Here is a 19912-nt window from a genome sequence, read left to right as displayed (position 1 = left end):
CCACGTGACATTAAAATTTACCCACAAGGCTTAGAAAGAAGCTTCGTTTTCCATCATGGCGGAGCTATTGCTGGACCCGGCTATTCGTTTGTGGGTTATTTTACCTATTGTAATCATCACATTTCTTGTCGGAATAATCCGACATTATCTTTCCATGCTTCTACAGTCAAGGAAAGAATTAGATCTCTCACAGGTGTCGGACAGGTGAGATTTTCTGACGAATCTTTAGAAACGAAAACTGCAAGCTTTTCACTTGACAAAATAAACAATATTTTAGCCTTTTTTAATTACACAACTTTTCCTTGATAGTTTTCACTGTTAATTAAAACTGTATTCAGTTGGTCAGTGTTTATTTGTGATAATCTAACATGAGTTTATTGGCAAGGAACCACTTGTAATTTGATATTTTGTTTGATTTGCAGTCAAGCTTTGATGAGGAGCAGAAATCTGAGAGAAAATGCAAAATATCTTCCTTACGAGGTAATAAGGTATTGGTATATAATGTCGTACAGTATATATTGTCGTACAGCCGAGAAAAAAGTCGTTTCTTGTACGCATAAAGAGCCAAACAACAGTATTTTTGGTTCACAAAGTTTGAAAATGACACAAAGACTCCCTCTAACTAATTGCCTTTATTTCTTTCAAAAAGGAAAGGAGAGGGAAAACTCTTCGCGTACCAGCAGCAGAAGATGGAGCGTAAAGCATACATCAACTTTCCGCGTACACGCTTGAAAATAATTCTAGAAAAAATTGAAAACAAACCTTCATTGTCATGAAAAATTGTCCTTCGTAAAGTTCAACGCCATCTTGTGTCCCAGAAGTCAAATGGGCTTTGTACAGCTCGTTTCCGCTGACCTACAGCGTTTTCCGAAAGTCGCTTCGTTGGATATATTGTCGTACAGTCCATACAAAGTTCTGTGAATAAGCGGCTGTTTTGTTGGATCGCACGCGAATCCACACGCACTGCTTCAAAACAAGCTGGACTCCCTCTTTTACTTCGAAACATACTTATTTTAGCTTAAATGAGAAAGAGATAAACTCACTTTTGTTTTCTAGAATTGGTTAGCTTAGAAATTTCTTACGAAGCGAAATAAGTGCTATGATTCCCAAGTGTACGACATTATATTTTGCTGTACGACATTGCATCACAGAGGTGGGTCGTTTTCTTCACATCCTTCGCAAAATGCATCAAGTGTGAAATGAATTTATTTACTAAATTCTTGTGAAAAATGGTTGAGGTTTTTCTTGGGGTAAAAATTTTCTATTATTATCTTTGAAGCGCACGATCTCAGACCCCGAAACACAAAGTGTACGAGATTATTTACCTATACCTTAAATGTAATTGCATTTGCATAAACCAGTAAAGGGACATTCCATTTTATCCACACACCCCCCCCCCCCTCCCCTCAAGGATGGCAGGAATCTGAACCCTTGATTTTTTTTGGTGCCCTTTCAAAAATGTGCAAATCTGAAGGATTCACAGGTCGCCCAAGCTCACGATGAGAAAGTTGAAATAATTAACAAAGTACTCTTTTAAAATATGCGAAAAGTGACTTTCGCTTGGTGGCATAGGGAGGTGTTGTGTTACAACTGTTCGTATTTATTAAGGTTTGTATAGGAAAAAATGCTTTCCAATTTATATCTAAATTGAGTTTTTGTCTGCACCTGTTTAAAAAAATGTCCAGAGGGTCCAAATTTTGTTGGCTTCTTTGAAGAAAAAGCCTCCTTTGAAAACCCGCGGTTAGGGTGTGTGGATAAAAAAAAGGGAATGTCAGATACGGTTAATTTTCAATCTACAAATATTTACTTTTTTCGACGTTTTTGCTTGTTTACAAGCTAAAAACGTAGAATAGGGGTTAGTGGACAAAATTTGTAACCACATATTTGTAAACTCTCAAGGGACTTTTTTAATTTCTCAAGGGACTGTTTTAATTTCTCAAGGGATTACTTTCCGCTGTGGTTGATCACTTGCGATCTCGTGAAAAAAACGTGACTTGTCACATTTACAAACGTTATATAACAATTTTAAAAGTGACATGTCAGCTTTCTTATCTCAACGCACGTGTGTCTGAAAGGCGATCTATAAAAAGCGTCGCACAAACAATGGATTGCGTAACTAAAACACAAATAAATAATCACTAGCACTTACATTGTTTAAAAATTACAAACGTCAAAAATAAACCATACCAAAAAACTCGCTCTTTTCAAAGATATTATTGAAGTTAAAACAAATGCAAGAGATGGGGGCTTCTTTTAGCTTAGGAGCGGTTAAAAATTAGGCCAAATTTGGTCGCTACATGCAAGCGCAACTCTATTTTGTCATCAGCCTAGGTCGTTAGGGACGTGACTTCGCGTTGACAGGGAATGACAGCAATGTTGCATGAATCGGCTTTACAACATGCGATCGTATCTACGCAGTTCGAGTGGAATTTCAGTCAAAGACAGCAAAATTCTTTCTTATTTCATCTTCAAATATAATTCGAAAGCATTCACTGTATATATGGCTTTTGTTTAATCCTGGGTCTTGATATCCGACCCTCGCAGTGCCTAGACAAAACGCAGCTTTAGTGTAACGATTTGTTTACGCTGCAATTATATTTTGCTGTTTCATTTGCTAATTTCGCTGCCGTAATCGACTGCCTTGAAAGCCTTGCAATTTTAAAGTATAGAATTGTCAGATCTCGGTGAAATTTGCACTGTTTATTTGTGTAATGTTAAGGAATATGTGTATAAATACCCGGCGCGGACGAGCCATTTTTGACAAAATTATATGGCTGCATTTCCTCCGCGAAGATAGGAAATTGTTAAACTAAACTACAAAGAAACTGTAATGATAAGTTCGAAGAACAATGCACAGGATAAACCTTCGACTCGTACTTCATGCAAAAACGTCGATATCTCGAAGAGACTTTGATTTAGTTTTCTAACTTGGTAAACAGCAGAGATTAGAAAACGATTTTATAATGAAATTAAACGCTAAAATATTGTCAAAATTTATTTTAAAACTTTAAAAAAGTAGACGACGTTTCGGCGTTACTCTACGCCATTATCAAGTCAAAAGAAGTGATAGTTAAAATAAGAATATATATAACGTGAAACAATAAAAATAGTTGTGTGTCCTATGGGCATAATACGTAAAGTAAAACAATGAAAAAACTAAAAGTTCTAATTAAAAATAGGGAAGTGTCAAGTAAATAATTTGGCGTGGATAGAGTCACTCTGGGTGTTCAGGGAAGGATTAATGTCCCTGATGAACAGCATTTCGTATACGAGGCAGTCAAACTTGCTTCTGCATTTCTTTAAAACTCTGAAAAGGTGATTAATCTTTGCTCCTTTGCTGCCATGTTGTGCCTCAAGGTGTCTAGCAATCGCAGAAAAACGGTGCTCACTAATGCGTTGATGTAGGTGTCGGGCAGTAAGCCCGACATAATTTGCATCGCACAAATCACATTGAAACAAGTAAACAACGCATCGTCTGTTAACGATTGGGGGCTTGTTTTCCTTTACGCACAAAATCTGTGACAGTTTTCTGCTGGTAAAGGCGGGTTTGACATCGATGTTGATCTTGGATCCCAGAGAATGAATTTCTTTGCGGACGTGATTAGCTGATCGTTGATCTTTAAAAGGCAATAAAATGTAGACAGATGGCTCTGATGGGGTTGCGGCGTGCGGTTCTGTATTAGTTTCTTGCCTGAACTTGCGTATTGTAGAATCGACTAATGCGTTCGGGTAGTGTAGTTTTGAAAACATGGTGCGTAACTTGTTGCACTCTTTCGTGAAGGCTTCTTCGGTGGAGGATAAGCGGTGCGCCCGATCAACCATTGTGTTTACCAGGCCTTTTTAAAGTGTATATGACATGAAAAATATTTTCCGCTTATTTGAAAGGCCTTTCGAAATACAGAAGAATGGCGTTTTTCTTTTCGAAATATCTTTTTTCGTTTCAGAGATATTGACGTTTTTGTATTATGCAAATTAGATCAGTGATGACGTCACAAGATTTGACTCTAAAAATGGTAAAATACTGAATAAACAATATCTCTAAAACTATTGAAGCAGTGTTCTTGAAACTTGGCACCACAAATGTGCATCACAAAAGGAACAAAATGACACCCTTAGTATTGTTGCCATAGTAACTCTTTCAGCTTCAGTCTCTCTCTGTCAAAAAGACAAATATCCCCATATCTGACCTCTAAAGTGAGACAAAGGGTCCTGCTTAGAACAGACATAGTTCCCATATTGCCTTAATTCCCACCATTGGTTTGGCTGCGCTAGATGGTTCTTGGTTTAAGACAAAAACTGGGAATTTCAGTTTTTATTGAGACAGCACCAGCGGCAAAACTGTTGTCATGGCAACAACCCTAAGAGTAACATTTTGTTTCTTTTGTGATGCACATTTGTGGTGCCAAGTTCCAAGAACACTGCTTTAATAGTTTTAGAGATATTGTTTATTCAGTATTTTACCATTTTTAGAGTCAAATCTTGTGACGTCATCACTGATCTAATTTGCATAATACAAAAACGTCAATATCTCTGAAAAGAAAAAAGATATTTCGAAAAGAAAAACGCCACTCTTCTGTATTTCGAAAGGCCTTTCAAATTAGCAGAAAATATTTTTCATGTCATATACACTTTAACTGCGCTGCGCAGTTCTTGCTCTGCACGGGGTTTATTATTATTTTTGTGTGGACTTTAAAGTCTACACATTGTTGTCATGCAGTTTTTTCCGATTGGGGGGTCACTTTCCGTGATAACTCGGGTTAGTGCTTTCGGAAGTTTTCGACAGTGATCGGAGAATCCGAAGTTTCGGTGAGATGGGCAGCCAAGGCAATAAACCCAGAAATTCGATCAGTATCGAGTAAGTCGCACTTTATTCTTGAATCTAGAAGCCTTTTTTGACACAGCTTTCGAAGAACGTGTGGTGGCTGGAAAATATACATCAAGGAACAACTTCAAAGGCAGCGGTGGCGTAGATGAAAAGTGAAATAACGTTAACAATCACGACGGCTGAAATCTTCATATCTAATGAGCTGAACAACTGCGGTCATAGGTCACGTTTCTTGTTTTTCACACTTTTGACTCACTTTCCACAGTTTTTGTTTCTCTGTGCGGCTTGAGCATTTTTGATTCGCATATTAAAACGAATCAAATGTCTGGTTATTTATTTATTTCAGCTTTGCCAAACACAATGAATGCACAACGAGTTGTATCAAAACAAGTTCGCTGATCATGTTTTTTTACTTGTCTTGGACTCCGCCAGTCTGGAAAACATGTATGTTACGCCGAAGATCTTCGGCGTGGAGCTCGATAATTTACGCCAACTTCTGGCGTATTTCATAGGGATTTGGCGTAAAACTTCGGCGTATCAAATACGAACTTTCCAGTGTGGGGACTCCGGGATATAATTCACCAGCTCCATTTCTCTCAAGTAGTATATTTAACAAAAGACCGATGTCGAATTAAGAACTGAACTAAAACATTGTCACGAAAAGAATAAAAATAACATCGAACCGTAGAATATGCATATATCCAAACCGTGCGACAAAATAATTTAATTGTCGGTTCAAATAACGTCCTTCGCCGCCTCTCAAAACACCGACTTCAAGTGAATATTTCGTAAACAGAAAAATATATTTCTCCGCCTTTCTACGCAAGCTACTAAGAAATTATTTGTGAAGGCTTATTGAAAAGTTCTTATTCCATCAGGTTAAAAAAGAGCTCATTGAAAGAAAATAAGTTTTTCGATGAGTTGTTTACACAAGCTTTACACAAAAAGTAAGGGTTGTGTAAACAAGCGATGCGAGACAGTTCACGTGCTCCACGCAACATTTCTTTTTTTAATGAAAATAGTATCCTATCTTGCTAGCGGTAAGGAAAGGCTTTTGGTCTAATAACTGCTGTTCTTGTAGGATTCTAGGTTTTTATTTGCATGAAAAAAGGCATTTGTCGTGAACGACGTGACAAAGGGTCACACCACGCTCCTTCACATTGCGTGACATCCCAAGCGGCAATGGTAACGTTTGTTTCTTGAAGTGTAGTACATAAGACAAGTAATAGTACACTTTGTTCTTCCAACAGTCTTGTAAATAATAAATTGATTGACAAGTTCTTTGTTTTTTCGCCTTGTATCTCGAATTACTCGATTCGAAACTTGAAGTTGTTGTTACTCATTGATTAATTCATAATGTCAACTTTTATTCAAATTAAAGTCCACACATGTTCGCATAGCGGACTCACTTTTACTGTTATTCGTTTTGTCGGTGACCTGTCCCAAACCTCCACTCGGTCGTGTTTAATGTCACGCGATGTTTAGAAGCTACAAATCAGTAACAAATGGAAAAAATGTCTTTTTTTTGTCTTTACAAAAAATGTTTAGTGTGAAATATACAATGTTGAAGCGTTTGAGTCGTGGAAAATACTAAATTTCCACGCTTTTAAAGAGAAATATAATTCAGTGGGCAAAAATCTGTGAATAAATACCATTACGTTAGTGTAAAAGAATGTGCTGACGTGAAAAATTTTCTAATTTTTGTCTTTACAAAGAATGTTTTGTGTGAGATATTCGACTTTAAAGTATTTGACTCCTGGAAAATACTAAATTTCCCCGCTTTCAAAGAGAAATATAATTCAGTGGGCCAGAATCTGTAAATAAATGCCATTACGTTGGTGTCAAAGAATGTGGTGACATGACATGACAAGTTTCACTTTCGATCGGTTAGACCTCGAGTCACGTAATGTTTTAAAGCTATTATAAGCTACCTTTCAAATCTTTGCGAATCCTTTGGTCTTTACTAAACAAATTTATTGCGTAATCTATGTTTTGGCTGTGTCATTGAAAGGATTTTAGAGATATGAAGAAAAATTGCCTTCACAAACATGCCCTGTACCGCTTACATCATTCGGTATGCTGGGGGAAATACCTTCTGTGCTAAAAGCAGCTTCAGCGTCCGCGCTTGGGAATTCGGCCAGAATTTGCATATAGGAAAAATTATTAATCGCGGCTGGAACAAGTCAACCATGAAATGTCACACAAAGTTTGTCAGTTGCTGCATTTTTACAACCGCCTATTGTAATACGAAAACCAAAATAGGGGCACAAATAATACTAACAGTATAGAAACTATAAAACATTGTCATTGGGCCAGTTTTTAAAGAGAAATATAATTCAGTGGGCCAGGGTCTGTAAATAAATGCCATTACGTTGGTGTCAAAGAATGTGCTGACATGACAAGTTTCACTTTCGATCGGCTCGAGTCACGTAATTTTTCAAAGCTATCCAGCCTCCTTTGAAATCTTTGCGAATCCTTTGGTCTTTACTTAAAGACTGTGAAGTATTTTGAAGCGTTTGAATCAAAGAAAATACTAAAATTTGATGCTTTAGCGGGCAAGAATTTACATTTATTTACATTACGTCTGTGTCCTGGAATGTGCTACTTCTTGAAATTTCTACTTTCACAAGGCACCGATCGGCAAGAATCACGCAATGCTCTGAAAGCTTAACTGCTACAAATGGAAACTAACCTAGCATGTTAAGTGTAAAATGTTCGACTTTTTAGCTTTACGTGTTTTTGGAGCTGTGTCATCTACGGATTTCTGAAATCTGAAGGAAGACCACTGAGACAAACATGCCCTGACTTGCAAGGGTTACGTCATTGGTAAATTAATTCCCCAGAGAATTCCCATTCAGCAAAACACAGGTCTAGTGTTCTTCTCAAATTTGATTTAATTATTTGCCCCAATATTCCATTTTCGGAGCTAGTTATTCAATCTTTAAACGGAAATTCGATACAACACTGGATGCTGATTTAAAAGATTTTTTGGTTTCACGGATCAGGATCGTGGGAATTAAATTTGGCCAGCATTGGCATATAAGAAAAATAATTAATTGCGGATGGAACTAGTCAACCATGAAATGTCACACAAGGTGTTTTCTTACCATTTTGTTTGTCAGTCACGACATTTTTTGACGTGACGCGGGTAAAGAGGATGGGGGGGGGGTGCATTTTTTATTCTCCCCACATGGCTCCCCTAGGGTGGTCATGTGACCAGCGCAGTTTTAAGCTCTAAGAGCTTCTTGTTTGTATCTGTTATCAACGTGGCTTTGAAAATGGAGCAGAAGGCCCGTGTCAGTAGGTTTTCTGTAGACTTTCGTTTTTAGTGTGTTGTCGTTTCTCGTGATTAGTGTGCCGAGAAATGGAATAGAGCCCTCATGTTCAAGTTCCATGGTAAAAGACAAACTAAGATGGGCACCGTTAACTAATACAGAACCGCACGCCGCAACCCCATCAGAGCCATCTGTCTACATTTCATTGCCTTTTAAAGATCAACGATCAGCTAATCGCGTCCGCAAAGAAATTCATTCTCCGGGATCCAAGATCAACATCGATGTCAAACCCGTCTTTACCAGCAAAAAACTGTCACAGATTTTGTGCGTAAAGGAAAACAAGCCCCCGATCGTTAACACACGAGGCATTGTTTACTTGTTTCAATGTGATTTGTGCGATGCAAATTATGTCGGGTTTACTGCCCGACACCTACATCAACGCATTAGTGAGCACCATTATTCTGCGATCGGTAGACACCTTGAGGCACAACATGGCAGCAAAGGAGCAAAGATTAATCACCTTTTCAGAGTTTTAAAGAAATGCAGATGCAAGTTTGACTGCCTCGTATACGAAATGCTGTTCATCAGGGACATTAATCCTTCCCTGAACACCCAGAGTGACTCTATCCGCGCCAAATTATTTACTTGACACTTCCCTATTTTTACTTTACGTATTATGCCCATAGGACACACAACTATTTTTATTGTTTCACGTTATATATATTCTTATTTTAACTATCACTTCTTTTGACTTGATAATGGCGTAGAGAAGCGCCAAAACGTCGTCTACTTTTTTAAAGTTTTTAAAGTTTTAAAATGAATTTTAACAATATTTTAGCGTTTAATTTCATTAAAAATGGTTAACTTGGTAAACCTTTTTTTTTTTTCCCAACCCAGGCTTTTGAGGCAAGAAGACATTACTTCAATGATGAAACAGAAGGATATTTTAAAACACAAGATAAGAAGGGACCAGTCAAGAATCCTATATCAGGTTTGGTATCTATTTCTATCTACTCTGTTATCAGGAATGAGTAACATTTTTGTTCAACTTGTCTCGCAACATTGTTGCATTGCAAGTTGAACGAGTTGTTGCCCGTATTACTACCGCGCGCTCAACTTGTCTTGCAACAAATTTCAGTGTTGCAAGTTGCAGCAACATGTTGCACAAAGTAGAACCGAGTTCTACTTTTTGCAACAATTTTTTTCAACTTGCAACACCGAAATTTGTTGCGAGACAAGTTGAGCGCGCGGTAGTAATATGGGCAACATCTCGTTCAACTTGCAATGCAACAATGTTGCAAGACAAGTTGAACAAAAATGTTGCTCATATTACCGGACCTTAAAGGAGCAGTATCACAACATTTTTTTCATTTTCGACTGACAAAGATTAAGACAGATTATGATCAACAAACTTGAAAAACACTTGCCAGTTTTTTCAAGATGGGTTGTCCATGACATAGCTCCTTTAAAAGCATCATCTGTAAATATGGAGAACCCCATTACAGGATCGAGTCTTTGAAGTTTCTTTTATTTCATTAAAAAGACCATTTTGGTGAACTTTTTTCAAAAATATTGTTTAAAAGTTCCAGTGAGTTGAATTTTTTTTTTTTGAAACAATATTTTATTTTTGACAAAATAAAAGGAAATTTGAATTTTAGGTCCTGTTGCAGGATTCTTCATATTTACAGGCAGACCCTAATGAATCTCGCAGCACTATCACCCTGAAGTATAAATGAGTATCGGCAAATTGTTAGGGCAACTTGATAAAATGTTGAGGGTAGCCTGTTATGGGCCAGCACCTCATTCAAGGGGCATGACAATTCTTCTGATTGCTTCATGCTACAGAAACCAGCATAAGCTTTGGCGCTGTGGCAAGCGTGGCCGAGTGGTTTAGGGCGCTGGTGTTGTAATCCGGAGGTCACCGGTTCGAGGCCTGCCCTTGCCACTAGCTGGATTTGTTTCTCGGTTGTCCCGAGTTCAAATCCTCGACCACGCTTTGTAAATAGCCAACTGGTCTGCCTCCTGCCAGTTGGGATTTTTAACCTTGTTATGTTCATTTATAAATTACTTGTTTCGTCTGTTTCAGTGGCATGCCTGTAAACTAGCTATCTCGTTGAGATATGAAGCTAAGTGCATGACCACTATAAACACATATTTAATTTAATTTTTTTTTTTAATTTTTTAATTTAATGCTTGGGTGCAAACACATACATGTAATCTGTCATGTCGATAAAGAAAATTATTTAAAGAAATGTGATTTATTGTAAATTTGTTTGCTTTCATAATATGATCTGTAGATCCAACAATGATGGTGGACATGGCAAAAGGAAACATCACTAATGTTTTGCCGATGATTCTCATTGGTGGCTGGATCAACTGGCATTACTCAGGCTTTATTACAAGTGAGATACATGTAGCTTCATTACAAGTAATGTAGGACTTACCTGTACATTGTTGCTGTTAGTGACTGAATTAGTGTTGGAGTTTTCATCATTGTGGGGGGGGGGGGGGGGGCGGCAAGCTCAAGGCTTCTATCAGCTGACAGTTGGCAAGGGGCAAAGCCCCATATCAGCTATCTAAAATCAATAGAAACCAAAAGCGAGCTTTATTGTTTAATATATTAATATAACCAAAGACCAATCTATCCAAACAAATCTGTACAAGTGGTTTATTTATAGTTTTGGTTTGTGATTTCACAATTTTACTTGCATGCACTCTCGGTACAGTCTATCAAAAATAAGGTGACCCTTGCATAGTTACGGTAATCAGAATATGAGTTTGTGTAAAAGCTGGTCACTGGCTTCTGCTCGTGAAAGATAGCTTGACAATAATCAAAGATCTCTTCGAGATATCGACTTTTTTTGCATGAAGTTAGTATGAGTAGAAGGTTTATGCTGGGCATTGTTGTTCGAACATATCATGGAAGAATTCAAACGTCTTTCAGTTCAAGCATTTTTTTTATTTTTGCGGAGGAAATGCTGTATTTGTCAGTCACGACGGCTGGGTGCTTTGCGACTCATATACTTTGGCTTGGTTAAAAAGGCGGAGGGAAGGCTCAGGGAAGGCTCATTTTTCCGTTGAGCGAGAAAAATAACGCCTGATCGCAGGTTAGGTTACTACGCACGACAGAGTTACCTTTTGTCTCGTCACGCAATCTTAACCCCACATTGAGAAGTAAATTTGTGTTTGAATATTACGAAAAGCCGCTTCTCCTCGCGTTATTCTTTACCTTACGGCTACACATGCCATTTCTAACGACTACATTTCCAGTAAAACCGTTGCTGTTTATTTTTCTAATGGCGATGCATTAACTTCTGAACAGAAGAAACGTTTAGCGTTTACTGCTTCCACTGGAAGTAATTTCACAACAGGCTACAAAAACACTTGTAAATATCACTTAACACATTTAATGATGTTGCAATTAGCGAAGCGCACTAATGACGTCACAGAATTTGACCGCCTGTGTGAGTCAGACAAAATTCGGACAAACAAACCGCTCTCTGTAAGAACAATGTATGGTTGCCCGGCATAGCAAATCGAACCCAATCGAACTAAATTTCAATCGAACTCAATCGAACTCAATTCATGGATTGAGTTCGGCAATCGAACCAAATCGAACTCACCGAAAAGAAAAATATTCAATCAAGCTCAATCGAGCGTTCGATTTTCGAACTCTTGATTTTTGTAAAACCGGCGTTGAAAATCTATAACCAGATCTTGAAAGCTCGAGTTACTTCAGCCCGGAGTTTAGCACGTGGTCGCAGAAATGGCTACAGATGCTCTGTGGGTTGTAAGCTTCAAATGCCTAGTAGAAGGCTACCAGGAATGCCGCTTTGATGTCAGGGATGGCGAAGTTTTCAATGTTTTAAAGAAAATCGGCGAGAAAGGCCGTGCATTCCGAATTGCAAACGAGCGCGGACAATTAGGTCACCTTCAACCCGATTCAACGTGAACTAGTTTCTTCCCTGTGGCCTGTAAATGCTTCGATAACTTGACAGAAGATGTTTTTGTGAGATTCAAGAGAACCGGGAACAGATGCTAATGAAATAAACCGAGGTACCAGGGAATTCAATCCGCTCTCTTTTTTGTCACAAAAGACAAGCAGTACAATCATAAGAGCGCGTAGCCTGCATTCAAAGGGTAAGGAGAAGGGGAGTTCGCGCTCTCTCCTCGCACCTCTTCTCGAACTCCCGTTCTCCTTTCCCTTTGAACGCCGGCCACGCAGGCTAAAGAGCGCCGCGGGACAAGATAACCCTTGACACCCAAGAAATCAATCTACACAAACATCTGATCATTTACTTTGATTTTGACCTGAGGAAAAAAATAATTTTACTGTTGCATTAACTATTTATCCTTTCTATCACGACAGTAAGATGATTTTAAAAAGGAAATGGTGCAATAATTATTGAATACGCAAGCAGGAAAAGCGACATTTTTGTTCTGTTTTGTTCTGTTCTCTTAACTGCGGACAAGGGTTTCTGTTATTGAATAAACTGTAAAAATGCGCAAGAAAAACCTGCTTTCGACGGGCTTGCTTTGTATGTATAGGTTTACCAGAGCCAATCGACCGCAATCCAATTAATTGTGTTCGAATTAGTTCGGTTACCGAACTCAATCGAACCCAATCTGATTGATTGGGTTCGATTTGTTCGGAAATCGAACTCACTGAAAGTCTGGTGTTCGATTTCGTTCGATTGCCGAACTCAATCAAACTCAATCCATGGATTGAGTTCGATTGAGTTCGATTTTTGAACGTTCGATTAGCTATGCCGGGATGGTTGGCGGGCACTTCGGAGGCATATTTAGCGATTGTTTCACAAAACCCAGGCACAAAACCATAGCCAGATTGGCTCGGAATTCGAGAGAAAGCCTTACCTGTGCAACGTAGAAAGCTTAAACCGTGGTTTGAAACAAAAGGTTTGTCAAACAGAGCGATTATTCAACAAATGTGTAAAATGTTTTACTCTCAGTTATTGAATGGATTATAAAGGCCCGATTTTCTGCCGGGATTTGCTGAAAGAAAACATTTATTTTTATGAGAAATGCAAAACGTTTACACTGTTCTTAGTGGCACATTTTGCAACACAACAGAGCTAACCTCAGATTTATGCCACCACAAAATTACACAAAGAAACGCTCGTCCGATCGGTCTCCTTGCCTGACCCGAATATTTAAAGAGATCAATTTCGTTACACAATAATTAATTGTCGCGTATTTAATATAGACTGATCAAGCTCGGCAGCTGTAGCTGCAGTCTGTAATAGTAATGGGGATAAATTTAAATTATTAAAATCAAACCCTGCCGTCAATTCCATTAGAAAGGCGTTTGAATAGCATAATATTTTCGCCCTCAATCTATCATGTGTCGAAATGAGATCGAATGGCCGGCGATCAGTGCCGTCAATTGTCACGAAATGAGTTCCCTTTGGTTAACTATTAGCAACGTTTTAGTGTGTGAAAGACTTGTACGAGTACAAATTTGCGTTGTTAATCGTTTTAGGTTAAATTAATATTAGCGCCTAAAGACTTGTACCATGACAAATTGCGTTCTTAATCGTTTTAAACTTCGCTGCCCTCGAGCACTGAACCCCTTACATTCTTAATTGGTTATGTGACGTAAGATTTGGGTTACTCACGTTTTTGATTGTTATATAACGTTTGTAAATTTGACAAGTCACGTTTTTTCTACAAGAACGGAAATGCTGAAGCACAACTATAGAGTGACACTTTACAAGTCACGCGCTTTGATCACCCACAGCGGAAAGTATTTCCTTGAGAAATTAAAACAGTCCCTTGAGAGTTAACAAGAATGCAATCCCTTCCGGTTCAGATTTTACCCAACATAAACGCTATTCTCCTACTTTTTGTTTGTAAACAAGCAAAAAAAAGTCGAAAAAACTGTGTTGGTAGAGCAATTTGCACATGGATTTTGCTGAATGGGCTTGTTTTTTCATGTTGTTATAAACTGTTTCATTGATGTGATCCTTTGCTTCACTTCACAGCAAAGGTTCCATTCCCACTAACACTGCGTTTCAAAGCCATGTTACAGCGTGGAATTGATCTCACAAACTTAGATGCATCATGGTAAGCTATATTTTTTATTTACTGTTACACGTAGAACATTGTCATAAACTTGCTGAGTGTTTTCCATGTAAACATTGTGCACCCAAAATTTAGAAAGAAGCTAATATCCCAAAACAAGACTAGACAATCACAAGCAGGCACACTGTAAAATGCTAAGAACTATTTTGGTTGTTAGAACTGTAATCTGTATCAAATGAGTGTCGTCTCGAGTTTTTGTATGGATACTAGGGAGCATTTGACACAGGGATTTAGCTAAGAGCCAGCTGCCGGCTAATTTTACTGGCTGAAAGAAAGCTTATGACTGGCTGAAATTTCACTAGAAAACAAAAGATAATTTTGAGGATGTAAAGACCAAAAAAGCGGGCTGGGCTTTTAAATGAGCCAGCTTATTTTTTTCTTATTTACATCCCTGTTGACAAGAATGGTCAAATGAGAAAATTTCATGTTCATCAAACAATCAAACCCATGACCTCCTGAACACTGGGCGGGCACTCTATCCACTGAGCTACAGAGAGACTCGTGGTGAGAAAGGCTATTTACTAGGTTCATATGTGACACGCATCCTGTATGCTGCTAGGAACAGCAACATCAATAATGTACTGTTTAGTGATAAATAAAGAAACGAAGAAAATCTTTATTTATTTATTAAGAATGATCAACTTAAAAATTTGCCCTTACAGTACCTTTACACTATAAGCCAAAAACTAGAGGATGCAGTCTTGATATACTGCCAGTTATGTCTGAAAAGGTGTTAAAAAAAATTTCATGGCTTTCAGTAATGGGACAAAAGTTTTGTAAGATTGGGACTGATGACTCAGAAGTGAATGGCTGTTTCTTGTTTTCAGGGTTAGCTCAGTGTCTTGGTATTTCATCAATGTGTTTGGTCTCAGGAGCATGTATTCACTTGTACTGGGTCAAGATAATGGTTTGTATATGTTGTGGTTTCACCATCTTACTGTTTGTTCAGCTCATTGACTTTCTGACTTCTGACTGTCTCTCTGTCATTCTGACCAACAGACTGATTTACATATGGACTGATCAACTGCCTGCCTGCCTGCTTCATTTCTCGCTGACTGACTGACTCCTTTTTGTATATTTTACTCTAACCTGTCATGGCCTGATCTCTGGTCTGATCCTCCTGTCTTCTCTGAGACTACCAGTGCTTTAGACTATGTGCATCTTAATTAAGACGGAATCCACTAGGAAGTCGAGTAATATTTGTTAAAGTTGGACAAAAATCAAGTACCAGAATAATTTAAATCCTATTGCGTTATTTCCTACCCTTAATAAAAGGTAATGATGTAAGTAATTATCCGTGATAACACCAACAACAATTTCTTATCAGAGTCTGAGAAAATGAATTTCAAAGTTCACAAGGTATAGGCAAAATCTCACGTGCAGCCATTTTGTAAATTCGTCTTAAGCGATTCAGTGGAATTCAGCGGAACTTCGAAATTTGTTTTCGATGTTTGGTGTTGTTAGAAAAGATTTCTTTTGATAAGATATTTGAAGCAGTAACAAAAAAGTTTGCAATAAGGTGGAAATAATTCTGGTACAACAATTTCTTATCAGAGTCTGAGAAAATGATATTCAAAGTTCACAAGCTATGGGCAAAAGCTCACATCTTTTAAGCGATTCATGGGAATTCAGTGGAACTTCGAAATTTGTTTTCGATGTTTGGTGTTGTTAGAAAAGATTTCTTTCGATAAGATATTTGAAGCAGTAACACAAAAGCTTGCAGTCAGATGTAAATAGTTTTGGTACATAATTTTGTCCAATAACTACTCAAAGTCCTGGCGGATTTCCTCTTAATATCATATTCCCCACACCACCCAGATAAGAAAATGATGCCACATTTACAAAGCACACTTTATCTTTTGGGGGATTTGCATGTTTCATAAACAATTTTTTTTTTTTCAATCACCAGCTGCTGACCAGACCCGTGTAATGCAAGAACAAATGCAGATGCAAATGCAGATGCCACAAGATCCAAGCAAGGCGTTCAAGGTTCGAAACAGCTGCTAATTCCAAAAAAATTCATACAAAAATATGTGGTTGCTCGTAGAGCAAAAACAAATCTGAATTTGATCCAGAGAAACCACATGCTGCCAGAACTTATCCTAAAGTTATGTTGGTTAAGTTCAGAGCCACCTTAAATTTATGAAAAAATAGTGTAGTTTGGAACCCTACCTGCAGGTTTTTTGAAAATTTGTGGAAATGTTTCTCTTGTCAGTTAGACAAAATACATAACAAACAAAAACATTGTACTGAGTAGTTTTTAAGATATTAGGCTCAAAATAGGGTATCTTTGACTGCTTTTGGGGCTGTCATGGTAACAAATTTTGACATCACAGTGACCTCAATTTGTTCATTGGTAAAACCTATACGAATCTGTGGTAAAATAGTTCCCTAAATACTATTGGTGTAAGCTAGCTGCGATAGAACATTGAAAACCAGCATCTCTAAACCATTTTGAGCCACCTAAAACCTATACCACTCATTCCAGAGAAAAGTCTAACAATCAGACTACAGTAAAAACCCGTGTGTAAGAACCTAGGCATTTAAGAACCTTCTAGCAGAAATTTGCTTTTGTAATACCCCAAAATATAAGAACCTGTTTAGCCAAACAAATTCCTACAGGTTCTTATATGTAGGGTTTAACTATTTAATTTATATATATATTTTACCAAAAACCAGAAAGGTGATGTTACTGGGGTATATACAGTATGTTGTTGGACTTTTGGCAACATGGGTACATTAATAAATATTTATAATGAAGAACAGACCAGATTTTATCTTATTTTCTGATAATCAACAACAATGTCTACTCTGTAGAAATTAAGAACTTGATTTAGAACCTACTTAGCCTAAACTGTCAATAAGTACCCCATAATACAAGAACCTGCTTTGCCAAACTCTGAAAAAAGTAGGTTCTTACACGCGGGTTTTTACTGTATGCCACATTGCAATATTAGGTTACTAATTTCTTTGTTTCATTGCAGGCAGAGTGGGAGGCTCTTGAGATCGTCACACATGGCTGGTCATTAGATCATGTGGAGGAGGAGATGATGGAAGACTATTCACCCATGGACATAACTGAAGACATTGTCAAAGATAAATATGTTTAAAATAGGCATTTGGCTCATTTCTGTAAAGACTAGTGCTGTTTTTCATCAAAGAACTGCAGTGCCCATGAACTTTGTTTCCTTGTTATGTAAACTTCTGTAAAGCCACTACCACTATGATGGAAGACTATTCACCCATGGACATAACTGAAGACATTGTCAAAGATAAATATGTTTAAAATAGGCATTTGGCTCATTTCTGTTAAGACTCTAGTGCTGTTTTTCATCAAAGAACTTCAGTGCCCATGAACTTTGTTTCCTTGTAATGTAAACTTCTGTAAAGCCACTACCAAATGAGAACAAGAAGTACCAAAAGAAGGTTAAGAAATGCATGAGAGTTTTACTTAACTCTTAGCCAAATGAGAGAAAACTCTTTAACAGTGTCAGACTCGATGAGAGTGTGCAAGAAGAAAGCTTGTGAGAATGCTAGGCCAAATGAGGCTGAAATATAGAAATACTGTTCAATGCAGAGGTGTTACTTCTTGAGACTTCTTAACACCCATCTACTATTTCAGGAATAGAATTAGTGACACACAGGCTAAAATATCCATAGCCCTCCCACATATTTTTTTTTACCAACCCCTCTGAAACTTCCAGTCAAGCATCAAACTGTCTTTTAAAAACTTTGGCTTAGAACCGATTATAGTAGAGTTTTGTTGGTGAAATGTTCATGTGTATAGCTTCTGTATAACTTTCTTTATTTAAAAAGAAGAATAGACCAATAATAAAGGAAATACATGGTTGAATCTGAGTTAGTTTCTTGTATAATCAGATTCAGGTTTTTTACCTGTTTTATTTTAACAATGAGCGAAAAGTTTTGAGATTTGCTCTTCTGGCTTCCAGTCGCCGTGGAAATTTACTGAGCTGCATTTTTTCAGCGTGCCTTCAGAGAGAAAAATTTAGCATGATATATATGTTCATATCGGCAAACAAAGTTGAGGCTGTTACGGAACATTTTTAGGTAAAAAGGAAGGTTTTGAAACAACACAATATTGGCCGTTTTTATACTAGAGAAGTGTTACCCGTCTGGACGAGTTTCGGCAAACAAGACGAGTTACCCGTCTAGACGTGCTTCTTTTAGAAATGCGTCTTGAAAGACGAATTACGAAAAGTAGCTCGTCTAAACATGTTACGCGTCTTGTGCCCGTCTTTATACTAGAGACGCATAACTAGACGAGCAACAAAATGTTTGCCGAAACTCGTCCAGACGGGTAACGCTTCTCTAGTATAAAAACGGCCAATCTTCAGTTATCGTAAATCTAGTGTTTAGGTGTTTTGCACCTGCTCTTAGAGCAAAGGCTTCGAACTGAGAAATAAGCTCTAGGTTTTAAGGGCGTGAAAAGTACTTGTAATATCCTCAGAATTTTTATTTGTCAAGCTTACGTAAGTCAAACTTAGTTGTCGAAACACTATTGGCTACAACTCATTTATGTCAATTGTCCTTTTTGTGATAACTTTGAGTTCTGCCTGTATGCGAATGAGTCAAGATCACCATTAAACACCAAGTTGCTTTGATGTTTTGCATTGGTCCACTTGATATAAAAGATCCCTGAAGGTAGCAGGGCACCTCCCGCTCAGCCATAGAGCGAAATTCCCGCAAAAGCCCCTGTTACAAGGCTAAGACAGATCCTAGTGAAATGTTTAGTTTGACAGGTAGCATCATTGGCTCGGAACCAATTAAAAAGGTGATTATTTGCTACACATTCTCTTGTTGCATAGTCTTTTGTTTGCAAGTAACGTTTACAGGATATTCAGCAACAATTTTTCCCCATCAGCCCTAAGTTAAAGAAGAGAGAGGAACATTTCTCCTTTTGTGCAAGTAATCTCCCGGCATATTAATGTTTGAGCATGTATATTTTCTTTAACAATTGGTTCATGCTTAGCGTACGCATATCGAGTTCTGGTGCATTTGGGAAGTTTGGAGAGCACGAAAGAAGCGTATAAGAGTTGCTTGAGCAACTCTAGCTTCTTGAGTGCTCTCCAAACTTCCCAAGTGCACTATAACGCGTTATAGTTCACCCCTAAATTTTCTCCGATTCTGTGCCCGTCCGCCGGAGGGCACTATCAGCCCATAGTGTCCTCCCGAGCCCACCCGTGCATTTTTTTGTAAACAAGCGTGCCTGCAGACAAAAAACCCAACCAAATTCACTGCATTTGGTGGGTTTCTTGTTTGGTTTTGTTTCGTTTGTTAAATTTCGGCTTTTAATTGAGTTTTTTATCCTGAAAAGTAAAAATAATTCACGATGCTTGTTTTTGTATGTGCGCGCGGAAGAAAATTTAGTGGTGAACAATAAAGACAATAGAGTGTTTCTGTCTCGGAACTATCGGTCTGATAGTTGCCCCTTGGAAATTTGATGTTCTTAAAACTATCATATAAGACCTCGAAGCTTCGCTTCTCGGGCTAATATTTGTTTTAAGAACATCAAATTTCCGCGGGGCAACTATCAGCCGATAGTTCCTCGACAGAAACACTCTATTGTTAAAATAGTGCAGCTAAAAGCCTCATTAGCATAAGTGCTTCACTATCTGATCGAGCTGCAAAAATATCAGTTCCGAATATTAAAAGTACATGGTTCGATGTAATAAATACTTTTAAAATTTTC

General features: G+C 37.9%; 1 protein-coding gene across 1 annotated transcript; it reads left to right on the top strand.

Annotated features, from left to right (window-relative positions):
* The first annotated feature begins 42 nt into the window (after positions 1–42).
* On the top strand, positions 43–18055 carry LOC144655240 (ER membrane protein complex subunit 3-like). Its single transcript, XM_078515463.1, has 8 exons — positions 43–204; positions 423–480; positions 8998–9091; positions 10398–10502; positions 14103–14184; positions 15030–15109; positions 16112–16191; positions 17187–18055. The coding sequence occupies exons 1-8, from the start codon at positions 56–58 to the stop codon at positions 17310–17312; spliced, it is 774 nt and encodes a 257-aa protein (XP_078371589.1). The 5' UTR covers positions 43–55; the 3' UTR covers positions 17313–18055.
* Positions 18056–19912: the final 1857 nt, after the last annotated feature.

This window comes from Oculina patagonica, chromosome 5, assembly GCF_052425735.1.
Source record: "Oculina patagonica isolate OP01 chromosome 5, crgOcupat, whole genome shotgun sequence".
Lineage (NCBI taxonomy): Eukaryota > Metazoa > Cnidaria > Anthozoa > Scleractinia > Oculinidae > Oculina > Oculina patagonica.
Note: the sequence above shows the minus strand (reverse complement) of the source record. Positions and strands in the feature narration are given on the sequence as shown.